General features: G+C 38.6%; 1 protein-coding gene across 1 annotated transcript; it reads left to right on the top strand.

Moving 5' to 3' along the window:
• The first annotated feature begins 2,145 nt into the window (after positions 1-2,145).
• Positions 2,146-15,261, top strand: LOC148832995 (thread biopolymer filament subunit gamma). Its single transcript, XM_088919139.1, has 9 exons — positions 2,146-2,938; positions 4,204-4,264; positions 5,055-5,150; positions 6,223-6,402; positions 7,582-7,707; positions 10,820-11,040; positions 11,400-11,443; positions 14,407-14,445; positions 15,096-15,261. Exons 1-9 carry the CDS (start codon positions 2,208-2,210, stop codon positions 15,122-15,124), a joined length of 1,527 nt encoding a protein of 508 aa, XP_088775265.1. The 5' UTR covers positions 2,146-2,207; the 3' UTR covers positions 15,125-15,261.
• The last annotated feature ends 3,071 nt before the right edge of the window (positions 15,262-18,332 follow it).

Genomic DNA, 18,332 nt, shown 5'->3' with positions numbered 1-18,332 from the left:
TTGATTTTGATTTGGCCAAATCAAAGGACAAAATTCTTTCTTCTTCAGCTATCCTCTTGTAGATCTGCTTGTATGTTTTAAATCCTTGTATTACTGTGTGACGCACTTATAGCTGAATGTATAGTCTGGTATTCTCCTCAGAATTTACCAATACAAAGCCAAATTCACATTTCTGTCAACGATGACGAGCCTTTTTTGACGAGAGTGTTTTTCCCACAGAAAATGTTTCTTATTTGTGGCCCAAAAGCTCATCTTTTGACTCTCATATCCAAGAACATTCTTGGAGTCTTCCTTAGCCTTTACCTGATCGTTGAGGCATGAACACTGACATTAACCACAGCAAGGGAGGCCTGTAGATCCTTATATGTTATATTGTGTTTTTTTGTGACTTCCTGGATAATTTTCAAGGTTGCTCTTGGGGAGGCCTTGGTAGGATGACCAGTCCTTGGTAGAGTCACTGTGGTCTTGAATATTTTCCATGTGTAGAGTGAGAGTGAATGGATGGAGCCCAAAATCTTTAGAGATGGTTTTGTAACCCTCTCCAGACTGATGAGCGTCATTCAATCCTCTGAAACATTTTTTGATCATAATATTACGTTTTCATTAACCTTAATGGTAAAGACCAAACTTCCAAAGTTTCTGACCTTAATATATGACAGGGCAGCCCAAACACAACCTCCTGATTCTTATCACCATTTTCACTTATTATTTCACAAGCACTGATAATTATTCTCTTTTTCTTTTAAGTCACAGGAAGCATGAAATTGGTAAATAAAAAACATTCAGATAAAAAAGACAGGTTTAATCAAAAAGGGTTTCATGGTGGTGATTGTTGTGGGAATTGACAACCTTTTTCTCTGCTCTGTACGAGAAAAAGTTTCTGAAATACTTTAAAATGGCAGACTGGCACAGTTTACCTCTATATGAAAATCTACTACATTATTGCATAGTAACCTTCATCCTGACCGACAGCAGCAAGTTTGTGCATGATTTACAAAAATGCTAAATTCTCCGTTGGCTCTCACCTGGCACCAAGAATTCTTAAAATATTCCTAAAACTTGAAAACCTGGAGGCTTTGCAAGTCTTGGCAGTGCAATCCTTCAGTCACTGAGTGACACTGGGGATCATGTTTTAGGTGAACATATTAAAAAAAAAATTCAACATTGATTTATTTATTTTTTATTTGTAACATTTTTTAATTGTGTTATTTACAGTGTGCTTTATATACTGTATATTTAATTTATTATCACAGAGAACATGCAGTACTGTTGCTGGAAATACATATACATTAGTGTGTTAAATTTCTACTAATGCACAGAAAACGTTTGCAAAACGTGGGTATCTTGCTTATTTTTCAGAAAAACAAGACACACTGAGTGCAATTCTGTATGTATCGCATATACATTGTCTCAAAACGTGTCGTCTCCCTTTATGTATCATCCATCCATTTTCTAACTGCTTTATCCAATACAGGGTCACAGGGGAGCCTATCCCAGCAAGCAATGACAGCAAGGCAGGATACTCCCTGGACAGGACACCAGTCCATCACAGGGCACACACAGACACAGTGACACACACACACCTGGATTTTCCCAGAAGCCAATTAACCTACAAGTATGTCTTTAGCCTGTGAGTGGAAACCGGAGCACCTGGAGGAAACCCATGTGAATTTGGGGAGAAGATACAAACTCCTAGAGATAGCACCCCAGGAATTGAACCCAGAACCATTTTGAGATATTACCGTGAACTTAGTTTGAGACTTTCAGTACAGTTGTCTGTACTGCATAATTGAGTTTGGAAGGAAGGGTGGCAATACTTTGCCTTATCTGTAACTATGTACAGTACATACTTGCTGTACTGAACCTCAGAGACAAGACATCAGGGTTAATTCTGTAGAGAAATCTTATATAACAAACTCAAATATCCACCCAAAGCTAATAAAACTCCTTGGCCTTTGACAGACACATTTTTCAGCAAAGTTCATAAGGATAGCCCTAGGACAGACGCTAAGGTGGGGAATCCAAACTTGGGAGGGATAGATTTTCCTAACAAGGTCTGGAAAAGAGCCAGCCAACATGCCCAGACCATGTCCCACCTTACCAGCGACCCTTTAAAAGGGAAGCAGAGTGAGATCCGCTTGCTCATGCTCCCAGTAGCTCACTGCTGCCTGTGCTAGTGTAGATCAAACTGACCTGCAAGCCTCACAATGTCATCTACTACCAGAGTGTCTTTCAAATCCTCCACTAGGAGTTCGGGGGCCAGAGGCGGGGCGTCCTCCAGCCTTGGGCTGGGCAGTTTGGGTGGGCTGGGTATCTCCTCTGGCATGTCCCGTCTTAGCCTTGGCGGAGGGTTGGGGGGCTTCCGAGGAGGTGCAGTTAGCCTGGGAGCAGGTGCCGCTGGGCTGGGATTGGGCGGCGTTGGGCTGGGAGCAGCTGGACTGGGGTTTGGCGGTGGCCTTTCGCTGGGGGGCGCAGGTCTGGGGTACGGCGGGGGGCTGGGATTTGGAGCTCCAGGTCTTGGCTTTGCCCCCGGCGGCGGCGGCTTTGTGGCCAGCCCCGCGTTTGCAATGGGCCGCACCATCGCTGCGGCGGGTCTCAGCACTGGCTCGGCGCTGGCTGCCGGGCCGTCCCTGGCCCCCGTCACCCCGCAGTTACTCTCTAGGGCTGCAGAGAAGCACACCCTGTCCTCCCTAAACGACCGCTTCTCCCAGTACATGGGCAAAGTGCGCGTGCTGCAGCAGGAGAATGCCTCTCTGGAGGCCCAGCTCAGCCAGTTCACTGGCGGGGCTGTCATTGAACCAGACAGCAGCTCCACCGCTGACCACGAGGCTCAGCTGAAAGACTACCGCACCACCTTGGAGAACCTCACCCTGGAGACCATCAAGTTGGAGATCGAGCTGGACAACATCAGAGGAACGGCTCACGAGATGAAAGCTAAGTATGTGTTTCAACCTGTATGGTTTACCATGGTAAGGTAGAGTCAATAGTACTAGTACCTAATCGTGTTAAATCAGAAAATCAGAAACTGCAGGTGAGAAGCAGTATATTTTGAAGATGGCCTGATTTTGCAGACACTTTTGATTTGAGTTTGATCTCTTTTATGCAGAAAGGAATGAATTACGGGGAAATTCATATTTTTAAAAAGAGAAAGGAAAGTAAAAGAAAAGATACCATACAAATGTTGTGTTTACCAGCTCCCTCAAAAACTATTTTCCACATAGCTTTTATTTTGTTCTTGAGAAATAATAAAAATAAAATGCTGCTGCATAGTAGGCTTTACTAAGAAACCAAACCAAAACAAAAACTGTTCTAAATGTGGTTATTGGTTAATACAAAGAATTTCAAAAGCATGGTAAAACCACAGGAGATTCTAGTACAGTCCTCGATATAGCCGCGAAAAAAATATTATTTTTCTTTTCACAACTTTTTCCTCTTGTCATCAAATGAACCAAATCTTGTGGTTACAGCTGTATTCTGTTACATTATTATTGTGTATTTATATTATTTTTTTTAATGTCACTGCTTTTTGCAATTAAATATTGCTAAGTCATGTTATTAGGTTCTCATGTTATTAACTACAGGTGACAAATTGCTTTTATAAAATGTATGCTATTATGGTACTGACAGTACTCAACTGAGTTTTAGGACTCAAAATTTCAGATCATTTTTGACCACACTTGGCATTTTCAGCCTTGATGAACATCACTAATACATTTCTTTTTCTCCATCTATGGAGCATCACTAAGTTAAGTACCGCTCTGTGCAAGCCTGCTGTGGAGAATCTGGCACAAACATATAAGAACATATAAGCCCTGCTTTGAAAAGGTTGAGTTGTATTCTTGGTACAGAAAAGAGGAGGATTCTCTCTCTCTCTGAGGCTGAACTCATTGTGTTCACAAGCAGATAATTCAGAGTCCTTATCAGTCTTTAAATCACTTCTTAAAATCCAATTCTTTACAATGGTTTATCTTTTAATGTTTACAGTGTATTTTCCACAGTTGTCCTTTTAAATTTTGTGTGGGTTTCTCTTCCTGTGTTTTATTATACAGAACTTTGCTAGATTTTTATGAAAGGCATGTTATAAAATGTAGTTTTGTTCTTCTTATGAGGTCAGTATGCCGAACAGTGCTGTTTAAACAGGTTTTAGAGTTTGATTTTCATATGTTTGTTTCACATAAAAATGACAAAAGTCTCCCATTGTAGGTTTGACTTTGAACAGGGTGTGAAGTTTCAGCTGGAAGCAGACATTGCAGCCATGAAAAGGGTAAGGTTTGAAAAGGCAAAAGATGGTTTCAGTTTCTCTCATTCCTACATACAAGACTTAAGGGGAACTGCAGTCCCAATTTCACAAACCCAGTATTAAATTTCAGTAACAAAATAAATTCATTGATGGTATAGAAACATTTTTAAGCACAAAAACATGAACTTTGTGAAAGTACTGTATAGTCACTATTTTTGTCGCAAACCTCTGGTCTCATCGTGGGAGAGAGCGAGAGGTCATGCATACTGTGACATGAAGTAGGGCTCTGTGCATACCTTGAAATTTTGTCTATTTTGTGACATAAAATGGAAATTTTACAAGTTCTTGTGTACATTGTACTAGCATTGTGGTTTGCAGTTCTCCTTATTACTAGGTCTGATATTTCAAATTATGTGTTGCAAATACTCCTTCTAATGCCGTACTGATCTGTCATGAAGTCTTTCACCTGTGGTTCCTTTTTCCTTTTGAGGGGGTTCTAAAAATATTTCATTCTAAGAGTTGAAGCATGTTGTATGCATCATTATTCTGCTAATAAAGAGATTAAGTACATTGAGTAACTATTCTGATGGGAAGATAAATCCTACTATATATGTATATAATTGTATTATACAGTACATGTTGAAATAATCTTGATCATTTTTCTGCAAGTGAGTTTTTTTAGGCCCCCAAAGCCCTTGCAATTTGAAGAAGAAAAAAAACAGCAGGAAATATTTCACCCTTGGAAATCAATCCCCTTATATATAAAAATGAAAATGGATAGCCAAAGTATAATATATTTTTCTTGTCTTCCCAGGACATAGAAACTGCCTCTGACCTTCGCATTGATCTGGATGCAAAGTACCAGAGTCTTCATAATGAGCTTGACTTTATCAGCAAAACTCATGAAGAGGTAAAATCTGAGAAACAACGAAACCGTATGTTGATATCCAGGTTGTTCTGATGAGGTGTCGACTGCTTTGGCAGACGTAAGCATAACCAAAGCAGGGTTTCTTTGTCAAGACATTTTCATGTAGAAAACAAGCACAAGCACAGAGCAAGGTGGCTTGGTGGTGGTGTTGTTGGTGGGGTGTTGTCCTGGATTTAAAGCATCCTGTGAAAGCACACCCTCACAGCCACACGCTCACCGAGCATTTATACTCTCGGGGAAAACATTTACTCAAAAATGCCGAAAAACATGCATTGCGCAACATGTTGAAATTGTCCCAACTTATTATCTCCAGCCTGGTCTTAATTTAGAGTTGGGGTTAAAATAACTTAAATAATTAAATTAAATAAGTTAAAATTATTTCTTCAGGCCTGCTAGTGTGTAGAGCTATGGAGATTTAACATGTATGGCTGGTCTTTTCCCTGCTTCCTAGTCTTTTAATTGACACTGAAAACTCCTCAGATATCTAAAGAGGTGTGTCAACACTGGATTGGAACAGAAAAAGGGAAAAGGTTCTGTTGGTAGGAAACAAGGATATGGGCCAGTAGTACACAAGCCCAGTCCTAGAGATGTTGCACTGTCTGCAGGTTGTCTTTCCACCTGAGCTCATTAAGTACATTATTGATCAATATATATAGCTAGACCAATCAAACACTTTAACCTAGTTTTTTAAGGTTTGGGTATATATTTGCTGGTTTTTGTCCTTCAAGGACGGGAGGTCTGCCCTACACATGCTATGAAGGCTTCATTATTTCTGAATACTGTATGTCAAAAGCCAAATCTGTTTTTTGCCTGATTTGCTTAAATTGATTTAATCAAACAGGCCATTTTCTTTTTCTATTACTAGCTCCACACACGCTGCTTGTGAATGACTCTTTCAGATGTAATTCATTCTATTTTGATGGAGAGATTTCTACTCTTTGTTTTTAAATGAATATGAAAGACAATGTCACATGCCCACTATCCTTCCCCATCATCGCCACCCCGCCTAAACATTCCCAGAGTAACCAGTTCTCATGGACTCGGCCTATTTCAGGAGTTGGCTGGCTTGCAAGCTAAACTGGGAACCACCACCACCGACACGTCAGTATCTATGATCGAGGTGGACACAGTCAAGTCCTTCGACATTTCTTCCGCGCTCAACAAGATGCGAGCAGAATATGAAAAGTCAGTCCAGCAGCACAGAGAGGAAGCTGAGGCCTACTATAAACTCAAGGTAAGTGAGGAGTGGGGCTTAACATCTACTAATGCTGGACCTGTAATGACAAACAAAGATCTCGAAACACCTCACCAGAGGCCCAGCTAAACCAACAGTCATCACCACAGAGACTCGGTTGAATCAACAGTCATTCACTGAACTGCAGCTGCCTGTGGGATGAAAGGCAGTTGTTTTGTAGCAGTGCACCACACCACAGCTAGATGACAGAAGCATTTTCAATGCGAGATTCAGCTAAAAATCATTTTATCTCAATAAAAATAGGGGAATTAAAGATCATGTCATTTGTGAACAAGGTATCACGGTTAACGTCACCATCATGCTGGTGTTTTTCTTTACTTTTCTTTCATGTTTCTTAATGGCTTATACTATTACTATTATTATAATACTATTCATAATATATCTTTCATTTTTTAGTAAAGAGAATATTTGTGGAAAATGCTTCCATGTGTTCCTTATGTACGGTGACACTACTAATATGGCACACTAGGGGGCATTAGATTCAAAAGTTTTGTTTTTGAAACACAATTACTTTTTAAAACTGTTCAAGGTTTAATGGCGCCATTATTTAAGTCATACCAAATTCCAAATGAGAAAAAAGTGCTACAATGCTGTTGAAATTGGAAGACATGGTTGTACAGTAGGCAGTTATTTAAAACCAAATCTTTTCATGTTTGCCATTAGTGTCAGTAGCTTCATTACGTTTTATTTAGAAATAAAATTTTCTTTTAAATAGAAATGCGGTAGTAAAAAAATTGCCAGAGCCGAAGGCTTTTCACCATGGCCTCACAGATGGACTAGCAAAACCACAAAGGTGAATGAAACTGCTAATGAACATGAGGTGCAATGCCTATCTGGTGAAGAACACGCTCTCTCCGGATGGAGTGCGGTCTGACAGTTCCCTTACCACAGGCATACTGCTTTAAAGATGAGATAAAAATTATACAAACTATTTTCATGTTCAAGCATTAAAATATTTCAAAGATATTTCTTAAAACTCACAAATCTTCTCAAGGATATTGTAAACATAACGGGGCCCATACGGAAAATAAGCCTGGCTCTTGCTTCTTGCTGAAGGTGCCGAATTCTTGGGGCCAATGAAGCTGGAAGTCCTCATGGTCATTGTTGTCTCCAGCACTGACATAGAGACTGACGTTATTATTCCTTTATTTTATGCAGATGGATGAGATTCAGACCGTTACCGTCAAGAACACGGAGGCCATTTCCACAGTCAAGGTTGAAATCACAGCATCACGCAAAGAATTGCAGGCATTGAACCTAGAATTACAGGGTCTTATCTCTACAGTAAGTGCAAACTTTTCTTACAGGTTTTTCCTATACAGTAACAACAAACTTCCCCGTTGTATAAATGTGTCAGTGGTATGGGTTCGGTACTAGTCAGCAGGACTGTGGAAGAGCAAACCTCCCCCCCCCATTTAGATTATTCCACAGAGATATGACTGATTTCCTCCACATCAGTACTTTTGCTAAAAAAGCCTCGTGTTTAGTTTAGTGTTCAGCTTTAGTATAGCATCTATTGTTGAAACCTTTGTTATCTTATTATGTATTTTCCTGACCTTTTATGAAATAATTCCTTCCAGGCCATGTGCTTTTAGAAAAGCAAACTTCGTCAAGCTTGAGAGAAGCCTTATGAAAGCAAATGTGAAAAAAGTGGAAATATCCCATGAAAATATAACTTCAGAGATATGCTCTCAAACCATAATGTAAAAGCACATTTGTTTTTTACACAGATCAAATGTTTCTTACAATCATCTGCAAAGAATATACCAATGATACACCAATATGGTTTGTGCTGAACAGTGAAACAGAATGCAGCAAAGGTTTTTTCTTGCTGAATGTGATGTTACACAAAGAGGCGATCTAAATATAAAAAGCATTAAGAGGAAGGCTCCGTGCTGACTTCCTCAAATTAAAGTTAATGAATCGATACGATGCAGCTACAAGATAAAAAACAATTCAGGAGCTGGATATAACAGTATTGCAAGGAAACCGGCAAGAAAAAACTGCTTGTTGACAGCCTCTGCAGAACTTTTCCTTATCTTGTCTGAATTATCATCACATGTTTTATAAAATACATTCAGGAATATTAAAGTGGAATCCCCCTAGAACAATGCAGGGACTATGTACGTACTTGCCTTTACGTCAAAGGATAGGGAATATTTTCTTTTTGGTGCAAGGGAATTTTAGAAGAGGTGTTTGGAAAGTCCTTTTTGATTTCACAACAACAAAACCTAAATCACTTTGGAAGCAGAGAAAAAAGATGTAATCAAGTCAAGGACCAAAAAAAATAAAATGAATGTGTACTGTAGTGATTAATTACATGCTATCAATTAGAAAGAAAAATGTTCTGATGGCTGAGTCCACTTTAGGTGTGAGGTAACATTGTTTTTTTTCTTCCTGCTTTTCAGCATGGAATTAACCACTGCTTGTTTCTTATACAGATCCCCATACAAAACTTTAAAAATTGAAGTGGCAGGTCGTCTGTTTATTTACAGTGGTTTTTACCTGAAATTAGGACACCTCAAATCAAATTTCTACATGAACCCAATTCTGAGGTTCTGTCTCACCTAACATCTTATCTTAAAATAAAAACAAATCTCTTTGAAGTGGTCTTTGCACATGTACTCTAGGTACATAACATGAAGTGAAACCACCAAGAGCATCAAAACAAAAACAAGATTTAGTTGATGAAAATGTGACTAGGTGGCTAATATACAGTAGTTGAAAAAGAAAAAAATACATTAACCCACCATTAACTTTATGTTTTCCCTTAATAATGTACTGCCATGCTTTTTGAAGAGCCTTATTTTTTAAAAAACTAAATAACCCCCCTTTTACAATTTCAGGAAAGATGGGTGTTTAATAAGGCATTTTTCAAAAGCCAGTTTACTTTACTTGACATTTATTACCCTTTTCAAATCACACTTGGGCTGTCTGATTCTGTGAAGAACATTGCAGTCAAAAATTCTGACAATTTAGCTTAAAAAGGGACATGAGGAACATTAGCAGGAGTATATGAAGTGGGTACATTTACATGTAGTGGGTACTGTATGATATTGAATAGTCAATAGTGAGCCATCATGCTTCTGATATGAGTATTTGGCACCTCTCTAATTTGTTTTCCCCTGCTAGTAATGACTTATAAGACTTTTCATAAATTAATTTAACATATTGGTGCAAGAAACAGCAATATAAACAGAAAAGGCCACAGAATTACACACAAAAGACAACCTATTTACCATTTTAATAAAAAGAAATTGCAGAAAAAAATGGTATTTTACTAGAAATTCAGACATATCTTCAGGGCTTAGTTCCAATGAAAGACAAATGATTTTGGAAAGCCCAGGGGATGTTGTAATGATGGGTACTCTTATTTCCTTAGCGCATCACTGGTTCTTGCAATCAAAGGGATACAAACCAAAGTGAAAAGACTTTGACGAAAAAGAAATCACAGTTTACAGGAAGCACTTGTGCAGCTACAGTATAAAGAATGTGGTCTCTCTTGATTTAAACCGAAGTCAGGCTTCCCTGTTACTTATGATTACTAGAAACCTGTCAGCAGAAAATTAGTAATTATTTTATCTCAGCACTGCATTTGTTTACGCTTTCAGAGCATCTGAAAATGAATTACAATTGAACCCCAGACTGTTACAGTAGCACAATAAATGGTTTTACAAACCACTTAAATGGTTTTTAAATGTACAGTATTTATGATAAAGGTAATGCTGTGGACACTGATAGTATTTAAAGACTATGTATATCCCTGTGGGAGTAAGATTTCCTTTCTGGGAGTGTGAGAAATGCCAGTGTTTTTTTTAAGGTAAACCATCTAAAACACAATTTAAGCACCGGCACATAAAATAGGTATAACTACTTTGTTTCATTAGACCTAGGTATTTATGTATCCTTAATTTCACTGCAAAAATAAACTAAGTAATTCTCTCTCATTCTATAGTTATGATATATTGAAATATAAGGAACTGACCTTCTTTGACAGGTTTTGATAAGAACATATTTTGAGAACGAAAGGTGTATTGGCTGCAGTAAAGGCTAAGAAACACTGATGTACTGTATATACAGTAGTATGCCAGATACCTCCATTTCGAGTTACATAGGGCTGGCTTCACTCATACAAAAGCTTATAATCTAAAAAAACAACAGAAGATCAAACTAATTAAGATAAAAAGAACAGAAGAAGATTAAACTCATTCTACTTTAAATACTGTACAAAAAATCCACACCAATTAAAGGTGTCAGTTTGGAAGCCAGAACAAAGGAAAGCTTTCTTAAAAGTATTACCACATTTCTTTTTGAAAAACCTATATCAATGTGTGCCGGCGACTTCTTCATCTACTATCTGTACTGCCTGTAGTAAAAACTCATTTTGCTCTCCCAGAATTTAGCTCTTGAACAGAGTCTGGCAGAAGCACAGGCCCAGTCCAGTGTGGGGGTGGCCGAATACCAAGCTCAAATCGCCAGTCTGGAATCATCCATCGAGGTGGCCAAAGCAGATCTTCACAAGCAGATTCTCGCGTACCAGGAGCTGCTGGATGTGAAACTTGCTCTCGATGTGGAGATAGCCACCTACAAGAAGCTTCTCGAAGGGGATGACTTCAAGTGAGTCTTTCAAACACATTTCCGAATAGAGAAGAGTATATACAGTGTAGATTGAATCCTGTATGTTGTATGTATATTGTTTTATACATGCTGTATATAAAGAGAGAGTGTGTCTGAGAGACGGAATAAAATAATGGAAATAACCTCTTAACGAGTTACATGTAATATGAAATTCGCACAATAATTGTATATACAGGTATGTCATGGTTATTTTAAAGTTCTATTTTACAGTTTTGAAGAACATTCCAAGCTCCTTAAAAATAACTTACCTCTTTTACTTTTACTGTACCTTTTAGCTGAGTTAAGCCAAAATTATTAACCGGTTTAACCATGTAAACTGTTTATAATTTATTTTTCAGGATATCAGATGGTGGGTCTTTCTCAGAATCTTACAGTTTTACAGGTAAGCAGCTTACAGAAAGAACTACACTGTAAGGAACAGTTGTGTCCTCTGTGGATGTGCTTCATCCTCCAGAATTTAGACTACAGATAAAAGATAGTCAAGTGTCCCATCTTACACTTATTCAGCTTTAATGGTTTTTGTTATTTTAACAAGCAGGAAAAAGACATAGATAAAAAAGCAAAATAACTTAGAAAAGCTTGCTATTTGTCTGTTTCAATGAAAAAATAATACATAAAACACAGAACTATATACTATTGATCAGTTAAGGCAACTGGATACAAATACATATTTGTGATTCCCAAATCATATAAATCAGATAACAAAGAGATGAGACACAGGGGACACTTTTCAGTGGTTTATCCTTAGAATCTGAGAAACAAGAACAATAATACGTGTGAAACTAATATAACCAAACAAGGGCCACTGTTTTATAAGATGATAGTCAGCTTTCAGCCTACTGGTATAAAAATAAATCATGTTTCTGTATCTCTTGCAGTTTAGCAAGAGGGAATGTCCTCAACTAATCTATACTAAAATGATCTGAAACATCATCAGTGTTCATATATTTTATTCATGAAATACAATCAATGAAGTACATCATTTTTTGTAGTAGTATGATTACACGCTTTACAGTAGGTTGGTGGCACAGTGGTTAGCATTGCTGCCTTGCAATACTGGGCCTCAGGGTTGAATCCCTTGGTACTAGCTATCTGTGTAGAGTTTGCATGTTCCACCTGAGTTTGTGTGGTTTTCCTCTGGCTGCTCAGGTTTCCTGCCACAGTCTAAAGACATGCTGGTAGGTTAACTGGCATCTGTTTAATTAGCCCTGGTTTGAGTGTGTATGGCCTGTGATGGTTTGGCATCATATCCATGACATATCCTGTTGACATATACTTGTTGACATGGCATATACTTGTGTCCAATGCTTCGTGGGCTACTGTAACCCTGAATTTGATAAATGGTTATTGAAAGAGATGTGATGTGACATACTTGTACTTTTTTTTGCACATGACTGCGGTTTTAACATAATGTTTATTAGGTTAACTATGTGAGGCTTGCTTTTTTATATCTTCCCACATACCACAACCTGTGAAAACACGAGTCATGTTATTTGCAACGAAATCTACCATTTTGTATGATGCAACAAAAACGTTATCTCACATTTACACAACTTGTCTCCTTGACAATGACTTGCACTCTGCTATACCGGGAACAAAGCTGATACATATCTGTTTCTAATTTCAAGAACCCAGATCTAAGTTGATTTTTTTTTGCTGGTTTTCAAAATTAGTCAGGTTCCGTTCTTCACCCCCCACTGAGAATGGACCTCTTCTTAGACTCTTATTAGATCCTGGGCAATGTCTGGTGATGAACACTCCTGCAGAGGGGTGTCACTCACGACAGCTTTTCCCTCTCATAGGGTGGGACGTCCCACACCACTGCAGCACTCCCCAAACATCAAGAAAAAGCTATGTAAAAGCTGCAGCAGGCAAGTCAGCAGTAACACAATATTGTTGGTTAGGTTAGCAGGCATTAGTCATCTCCAATTTTTCTACAGGCCCTGCATTTGTCACCAACTCTGGGCGATCACAACTCCATTTTATGCCCTTTTTCAAAAAAGAAGTGTCTATTTTATATTATTTTTCAGTTGCTTTTTAGATACAAAATCATATTTCACATTCTTTGGAAAATGCCAGAACCCTTTGGTATAAATATAAATCTAAGAGTTTCCGCAAAATTATGACTGCGTTGGTAGGGATGAACAAAAGAAGGACTGATCATCACAGTTCTTCAATGAGGGACATTTGTATCGTCAGACAACAGGGCAGAATGTTCAGTCTAAAGGATCTAAATATTATTGAGAAATACTACCAAAACATTGTGGGAAGAAGTTTAAGTAAAGTGAACCTGATTTAATTCTTTGTTAAAGCATAAACAGCAGATGGTCTATTTTTATATACTATGTAACAGTTTCTAATGAGCAGTTTTGATTATTACTGACTGTAGTTAGACTAAGGAACCATTTCCAGTATGTTCCTCATAAGTTCTCCAGAGTTTGAATTCCCTTCCTGACTTGTGATCCATTAGCAAAGAGCTATTTGAATTAAAAAGTTCTCCAGCAGAAGTACAGTAGTTTTAAATGAGATCTACTGGGTTAAAGACTACAGTATTCATTCAAATAGATTTTACCCCCCAAACTGTTACACACCACACTGGAGGGATTTATTCCCTTTAAAGGAAGCTTGCAGAGCTGTGTAGTATGTTAAGATGTACAAAATGTCTACAGAAATGCATGAGAGAGCAATATAGCCCATGTCCAAACTATAGTCAGTATGAATGTTTTCCTTTGCAAAGAATGAAGTAGCATCCTTTGTTGGTAAAGTCTGCAAACTTTGTGTGTGAGTTTCATATGATCTTCAGTGTTTGAATGCCTCATTCCAATACCTACAGTACGTACAGTGTGTGTTACAGGTTGGGCATTGTAAGTAAAGGAATATACAAAGTAACTGTGAAGTTGAATTATGCTGTTCTGGTACATTACATCATTCATTTCTGTACAGGTCCCCACTACACCTTGTCAGGTTTTACAGTTTTGGCATCGCTTACAGGGTTAAACAAAGCAATTAATGCCTTTTCCATTACGTTCTTGTCCATAGAGCACAAGAGCCTCTTTTTTTTCACAGCTCTGGACTGTGCTGAGTTGTGTGACAGCTGTGATCATAACTTCTTAACAATAATTTCTGGGTGAAAACCTGCCTGTGTGCAAGTACTGTAGGCGTTTAATTCAATGGAAAGGAGAGTGCCTTAAAACTGTATTTGAAATAATTTATTGTGGAACATAAGTACACACAAATGTTTCAAAATGTTTGTTTTTCACTGTATAACTTGTTTGCCATGTCTAACATATTTAGAAAATAAATTTAAACGAACAGTTTATTAACATGCTCCTATTCTTCCTGTAGTAACTGATGGTGGAATCCAGAAGAAAGAACTGAGAACAGGTACTGTGAAATTTCACAAATATTTTTAAACCCTTATGTAATACTTCCTTACACTTCAATAACGCTTTACGGGTAATGGGGACTCCCCTCCACCAGCGCCAACCTGGGTGATGTGACGGCAACTATAGTGCACCAGAACGCTCACCACACACCAGCTATCAGTGGAGAGGAGAACAGAGTCACGCAGACAATTCATAGATGGGATTATTAGGAGGCCATGATTATTAAAAACCAGGAAGAAAATTTGGCCAGGATGCTGGGGTAACACCCCTTCTCTTTTTAAGAAATGCCCTCAATATTTTTAATGACCACAGAGAGTCAGGACTTCGGTTTTATGAGCTTTAAACATAAAAAAATAGTTCTTGTGATAGGCTATTGTAAAGTTACTAAAATAGCTGCACTAGGACTGGGGGCATCCATGAGTTTTCTGTTAGTTAGCTGAAGTAGAATGAAAACCATAAATCATTCCTGCATTTCTTAGGTGTGCATAAAAAAGTGTAATAAAAAAATACTAGAGATATAGTAATAAAGATAACTCAGTAGGATTTTGTTTTTCAAAAAGATTAAATGATACTAAACCTAGATAAATGTCAGAATTGTGTCTATGAGATCATGTTGCTTAAGACCTCTTTACTTTTTTCTTTTCTTAGAAGAGACTGAGTCTTCAATCATCAGCTAAGAAAAGCAAACAAAAGCCCTATGCTGCTGGGATGGATCATTGGGAATATCTGATGGAGCTCCATTACTCTTTTCTCTCAGCTTTCTTTTAGAAAAATGTAGAATCCCTTTTTTCACAATAAATTCATCTGCTTTGCATTAAAGACGAGAGTGTATCTGTTTTTAGTCAGAAATCTGTCCTATTTTTGAGATTTACCAGGATATACAGTCCATGAGATATGACAGTAATAAGGGAAATTAATGTTCCAAATGAGCCAGGCATTGGTCTTAAACTCATACGTCCTGATAAATTACTTTATATAAATGCACTTAGAAACATGGCATTATAGTAGTAGTATTGGGTTCGCATCAGTTAATTTGTACTGTACAACAACTTAACAACCATCATCACACATGACCTGTGTTAGAAAGACTAAAATGGTAGCAAAGTTTCAACCAATTAATCACGCAATGGTATTTTAAATAATAATATATAATATTGCACGTTTACATTAACAGAACTGATTTTAAAACAAATATCCAGTAAAAGTATCTCTACTTTAGTAATACAATTACCACCTTCAGTCTTTTGCATATCACTAACTCTTATCAGATTAGACTCAGTGTGTTAAGGCCAGTCTTTCCTGCTAGTGCAGTAAGCAATACAGGAGTGACTGTACATTATTGATAAACCACTTGTACAAAACTACCATCCTGGAGGGCCAAGGTGTCTTTATGTTTTCAATCCACCTGCACTCTGTACTGCGTAGTTCAGATCATCATTAGACCAGTTTAACGTTTTTCAAAGGTCTTCTGCATTTGAGAATTAATGTATTGTGTAAAACATGCTCAATTTTCTTTAAAGATTTGAAGTCATGCACCAAAGCTTAGCCTATGAATAACAACACAAGAATACACATGGCCAACCACAATACCAGTGCAATGTGGAAGCTGAAAAAAAGTGAAAAAATAGTGTTGTGTTTTACATAGTATATACTCACCTGCTGATATAATCAAAATACAACAGAAGGCATATTTATAAAGCAGATGTGTACTACCCCTGTATGTACTATGAAGAAATAGTCCCTACATGTTTGAAACTCCCCTTGGCATTGCATATTCCTGACAGCAATACTTAAGAACCCCTTCCTGTCAGTCAGTATCAGGACAGCATAATGTCCCTCTTCAGTATGTAAGAGTCTAAGAGCTGTTCCTCAATAAAAACTTAAAGAGAGCCCTAACAGTAGCTATCTTTTTGCCCTTTCACCATCCCAATCTCAGAACAAAGATCATAATCTTCTTTTTATGGTCAGTCTTTTACTTTGTACAGAGTACTGAATCCATAAATCTCACAGACAACATCCCTAATGTTCATCTGTACTGTATGTATGCTGAGATTCTGCAGTCACAATACCAGCTTTTGGATAGCATTATCTTTAACATGTGCTATGACATGAATGGTGAACTTAGAATCTCTTGGAATATGAAATATGAAATACATAATTCTGATGTGATTACTTCTAAAATGGAAATACTGTTTCTAGATAAACATTACAAAGCTTGAAGCTCTGTTTATTCTGTCCATGGAATGGAGGGTGACATACTGTACACAGTTCAGCAGATATCCTAGCAGTTGCTGTTGTTCTGTTGCAAATATATTTCTTCAGAGCTATTGTGCAAAGCAGCACTCTCACTGACTCACTGCTTGTTTTTGTACCAGAAAACCAACAGGCAGGACTAGAACTAGTGTCAATTCAGTTTCTCATTTGCACTTTTGAGAGGCTTTCTGTGGCTAAGGATCTGCGCCTGTGGCTGGGAGGTTGCCAATTCAAATCCCACAGCCGGCAGAGGAATCCGTAACAAAAGCGTTCTTTTCAGACCCTATGCAGACGACACAATCTGGGGTAGAGTGAGGAAAACACTGGGAAAAAACATGCAGGAGTCGGGAATGAAAACAGGGGGCGTGTCCAAGGTGCAAAGGTGTTCTGGGGGGTGAATCCAAGGCAAACTGTCCAAAAGGGAGTCCAAAGGGAAATCCAAGATAAGGCAAATGTCCAGAGCTGGGCAGTCCATCAGAGACGAAGGCAAACGGGATTAAAAACAGGAGCGGGATCCGGTGGAGGGTCAGGGGGGAAAATGGGGGGAACGGGACCAGACGCTACAGGTCCCGGACTCACCTGGTACGGGAACCAATGCAGAGCCCGGAACAGAGTTGGCGTCTGGCTTTTAAGGTGGGCTGGAAGGAGGCTGGAACAGGGGGCAGGTGCACAAAATCAAGTCAGAAGTGAAAGAGCCGGAGCGCCCTTAAGGGGGAGGGACTACGATCGTGACAGAATTCTACTCCGTTGGGCCCCTGAGCAAGGCCCTTAACCCCAACTGATCCAGGGGCACCGTAGAAATGGCTGACCCTGCGCTCTGACCCCAAGCTTCTCTCCCTGTCTGTGTGTCTCATGGAGAGTAAGCTGGAGTATGCGAAAAGACAAATTCCTAATACAAGAAATTGTATATGGCTAATAAAGTGATCTTATCTTATCTTTTAAACAGTTGTCAGATTCCTAACTGCAGTAATGTTGGTATTTGTTTCCTTTATATTTTTTCTGGCATCATAGTGCCACAATAAAACCTTGTGTAAGAAATTCAGGCCTAACGCTATTGTAATTCTGGTACTGGATATCCATCCATTTTCTAACCACTTTATTCCAATACAGGCTCATGGGGGAACTGACGCCTAGCCTGGCAAGTAACAGGCACAAGTTGGGATACACCTAGGACAGGACGCCAGTCCATCAAAGGGCACACACAGACATGCATGCACACCAGGAGCGGTTTTCAAATTTTCCCAGAAGCCAATTAACCTACCAGTATGTCTTTGGAATGTAAGAAGAAACCAGAGCACCTAGAGGAAAGCTACTCCAACACTGGGAGAAGAAACTCCATGCAGATAGCATCCCTGGTACAAAACTGAATCAAGGAACCAAGTACTGTGAGGCAGCAATGTTAACCACTGCACCATTGTGTTGCTCTGGTACAGGATAATTCTTCACCATTGCGGCTATGAGGCCCAATATACTGTAGGTAGCCCTCTGAAACTACTTTTGCATTAGAGTCAAGTAATATGTGAGCATGAGATTAATATGAATGCAAAGTACTACATAATGCACATTTTATTAATGGGCAATACCATGCATACCATACAATTTGATTATACTGTATTTAAACAAAACAGACTG

This window comes from Atractosteus spatula, chromosome 6 (assembly GCF_055471065.1).
Source record: "Atractosteus spatula isolate fAtrSpa1 chromosome 6, fAtrSpa1.hap1, whole genome shotgun sequence".
Lineage (NCBI taxonomy): Eukaryota > Metazoa > Chordata > Actinopteri > Semionotiformes > Lepisosteidae > Atractosteus > Atractosteus spatula.
The sequence above is the reverse complement of the archived record's forward strand: the minus strand, read 5'-3'. Positions and strand labels throughout refer to the sequence as shown.

Coding starts and splice junctions, on each gene's coding strand:
- LOC148832995 (XM_088919139.1), top strand. CDS start 2,208: ATGTCATCTACTACCAGAGTGTCTTTCAAATCCTCCACTAGGAGTTCG. Junction 11,041..11,399: donor CTCGAAGGGGATGACTTCAA/GTGAGTCTTTCA, acceptor TTTATTTTTCAG/GATATCAGATGGTGGGTCTT. Junction 14,446..15,095: donor GAAGAAAGAACTGAGAACAG/GTACTGTGAAAT, acceptor TTCTTTTCTTAG/AAGAGACTGAGTCTTCAATC.